General features: G+C 52.6%; 2 protein-coding genes across 2 annotated transcripts in view; one reads left to right on the plus strand and one right to left on the minus strand.

Moving 5' to 3' along the window:
* Positions 1-58: 58 nt before the first annotated feature.
* On the plus strand, positions 59-637 carry PPTG_11351 (hypothetical protein; the record flags this gene model as incomplete). Its single annotated transcript, XM_008906648.1, has 1 exon — positions 59-637. The coding sequence occupies one exon, from the start codon at positions 59-61 to the stop codon at positions 446-448; it is 390 nt and encodes a 129-aa protein (XP_008904896.1). The 3' UTR covers positions 449-637.
* Positions 367-2416, minus strand: part of PPTG_22828 (hypothetical protein) — a gene marked incomplete at its 5' end in the record, with an annotated part of 4447 nt that continues 2397 nt past the window's right edge. The window contains one exon of the mRNA XM_008906649.1: positions 367-2401. Within this exon, the coding sequence (XP_008904897.1) occupies positions 506-2401 (1896 nt within the window). The 3' untranslated portion in view covers positions 367-505. The remainder of the gene's footprint in view (positions 2402-2416) is intronic.

The raw sequence follows: 2416 nt of genomic DNA on the forward strand, positions 1-2416 counted from the left end.
GTGTTTGCGCGTTGTCCTGGATGGTAAAGCCCGTGTGTTTACTCAGTTTTCCAACGGAATGACGTCTGGAATCGACATGGGAGCTCACGGGGATTACATTGCGGAGTTGGACGTGGAAAACTCGGAACGTCTCGTGGTGTATCTACAGATATTTCAATGGTCTGTACGACAAGACGGGCCTTCTCACCACGTGCGGATGCGTATTGAGTGTAATTGCAACCGTCTCTGCATCAGTGGCGATGTCCTAGTGACCACTGCGCCAGCCTCTTTCGATTCAGACGACATTCCGATTCTTGGTGAGATGTCACTACATAGTAAGCGCGAAGCAGTAGAGAAGGCGTTTGCACAACAACTCCAAGAAGGTTCTACCACAAGATCTACACCATGGAGGGAGCTTGGTCGATTCCGCTTGAACTACCTCAAATTCGAACACGAGACGTACCAGTAATTGAGAAATGTGTCCATATTCACACCTGCTGAAGATATTCACACTATCTACAATTCATCAGGATTGTTTCCTTCGTTGGGCCTGAATTTGTTCATGCTGTCGCAGTCGATGTTGCAGTTTACGTCGTGCAGTGTCGAGTTCTCGAAGTTTATCGCGTGCACCCAGTAGAGTCTGCAAAGTGTAATGAGCCATTCGTTTCTGTAGTTGGCGACTCAACGTTGGACTCGAAGGCAACGAGCGAGGCGACACCATTCCAGGCTTCATTAACTCCCAATGCGATGGACGTGGATCAAACCGAACCACCACTGAGAACGCATTCGTCGATATTTCGTGGTGCATGAGCAACCGCATGTACTTCAAGATACGAGCGGGAACCACAGAGTGCCCTTCAGCATACGACAATACGTAGACACCGCTGGACTGTCCTTCGTTCAGCATCAATGGAGCCGAAGAATTGCTACATGAAGACGACGCAGAAGTCACGCGCTTAAGTTCCAGAGGATACCGCTGAACCGCCTCGCTATCATCTCTAGCAGCTTCATCAACTGCCTCCACGCCGCTGAAGTTGGCACTTGGGGGTGCATAGGGTGTCGTAATAGGCGTCTGAGATCCTCCACCCCAGACGCCTATCCGTTGTAGTGTCTTGCGTAATATGAGATCAGCATCGCCCACTTTGTCCAGACTACGCCACACGAGAGTTACTGCAGGAGGCGGGAGCACTTGAGGAATTGTCTCCAGCACGCGATCTCGAACTTTAGACGCAGCATCCACTGAGTACGACAGCACGGTACTGCTACTACTGCGCTGTGGACAGCCATCAGACCGATGCAACCCCACGGCTCGACACACTCGACAAAGATGTTCGTTCGTCGTATGTGCAGCTTCTCTCCGACAAAATGTACAGAACGTCTTGGTCTTATCGGGAGACATGGCTGGCGATGTATCGTCGCCATGTTGTGTAAATCTAGGACTTGAGGACGATCCATTCGTCCGTTTTGGGCACTTCTTGCTCCCATGATCTCCAATTACTCCACATAATCGACATCGATGCTCGTCAGATGCATGTGGACGCCATGCATTACAATATGAACAGTACTTTCGCCCCTTGCGCAATTCCGTTGGTCCAATCCATGGCACTAGAGACGACGATGAAGCTGCAGGACACCGTTGGCTACGGTGAGCTCCATGAGCCCCGCACGTGCGACATCGATGACGCTCAGTAGCGTGCGTTCCCCATGAGTTACATAATGTGCAGAATTTTTGTTCCTCAACTGTAGCTACAGTCTTCACGGGCGAATTCGTGTTCGAATCGGCTGGAATCGCTCCTTGATTCGGGCAACTCCGACTCCGGTGGTCTCCTTCTACTCCGCATAGTCGACAGCGATGTTGTGCAGCTGTGTGGTCTCCATACGCCGAGCAAAACTTGCAAAACTCGACATCTCTATCCATTTCATTGTGTCGCTCCATCCTCGCATTAAGTGGAGCTCTCCGTCTCACCTTAGTCAGGACTTTCTTGACCATTCCACCAGTCGTGGAGTCCAGTACATCCACAAGCTCCAACACGCGGAATGGACTCAACTGCTCGAGCGTCGATGTTGAAGCCGCCACTATCTGCTGCTCTTTAACTGCCAACTCGTTCCGGCGTCGCTCCTCTTGGTCCACGGACGCCAAAATCTCGTCTGTGATCGCGTCATTGGCCGCGCTAGCGATCTGCTCCTCTGTGGCGCGCGTCAACAGCAGCTCATTCACCTTGACGACGCCCAGGAGCTTGTCTACGAGCGCAGAGCGAGCGTCGCCCACGTTGTGGCTCTGCAACGTCAGCAGCTCCACGAGCTGGCGGATGCGGCCTTGCTCCTTGGCGGGATGACCTGCATTCTGCTCCCGCTCTACCGCCACGTCGTCGACGTCATGGAAGAGCTGGCAGCTGTCGCTATCGTCCTGACTTTCGTAGAACTCGTCGTCCGATGG

This window comes from Phytophthora parasitica (genome assembly GCF_000247585.1).
Source record: "Phytophthora parasitica INRA-310 unplaced genomic scaffold supercont2.24, whole genome shotgun sequence".
NCBI classification, from domain to species: Eukaryota; Oomycota; class Peronosporomycetes; order Peronosporales; family Peronosporaceae; genus Phytophthora; species Phytophthora nicotianae.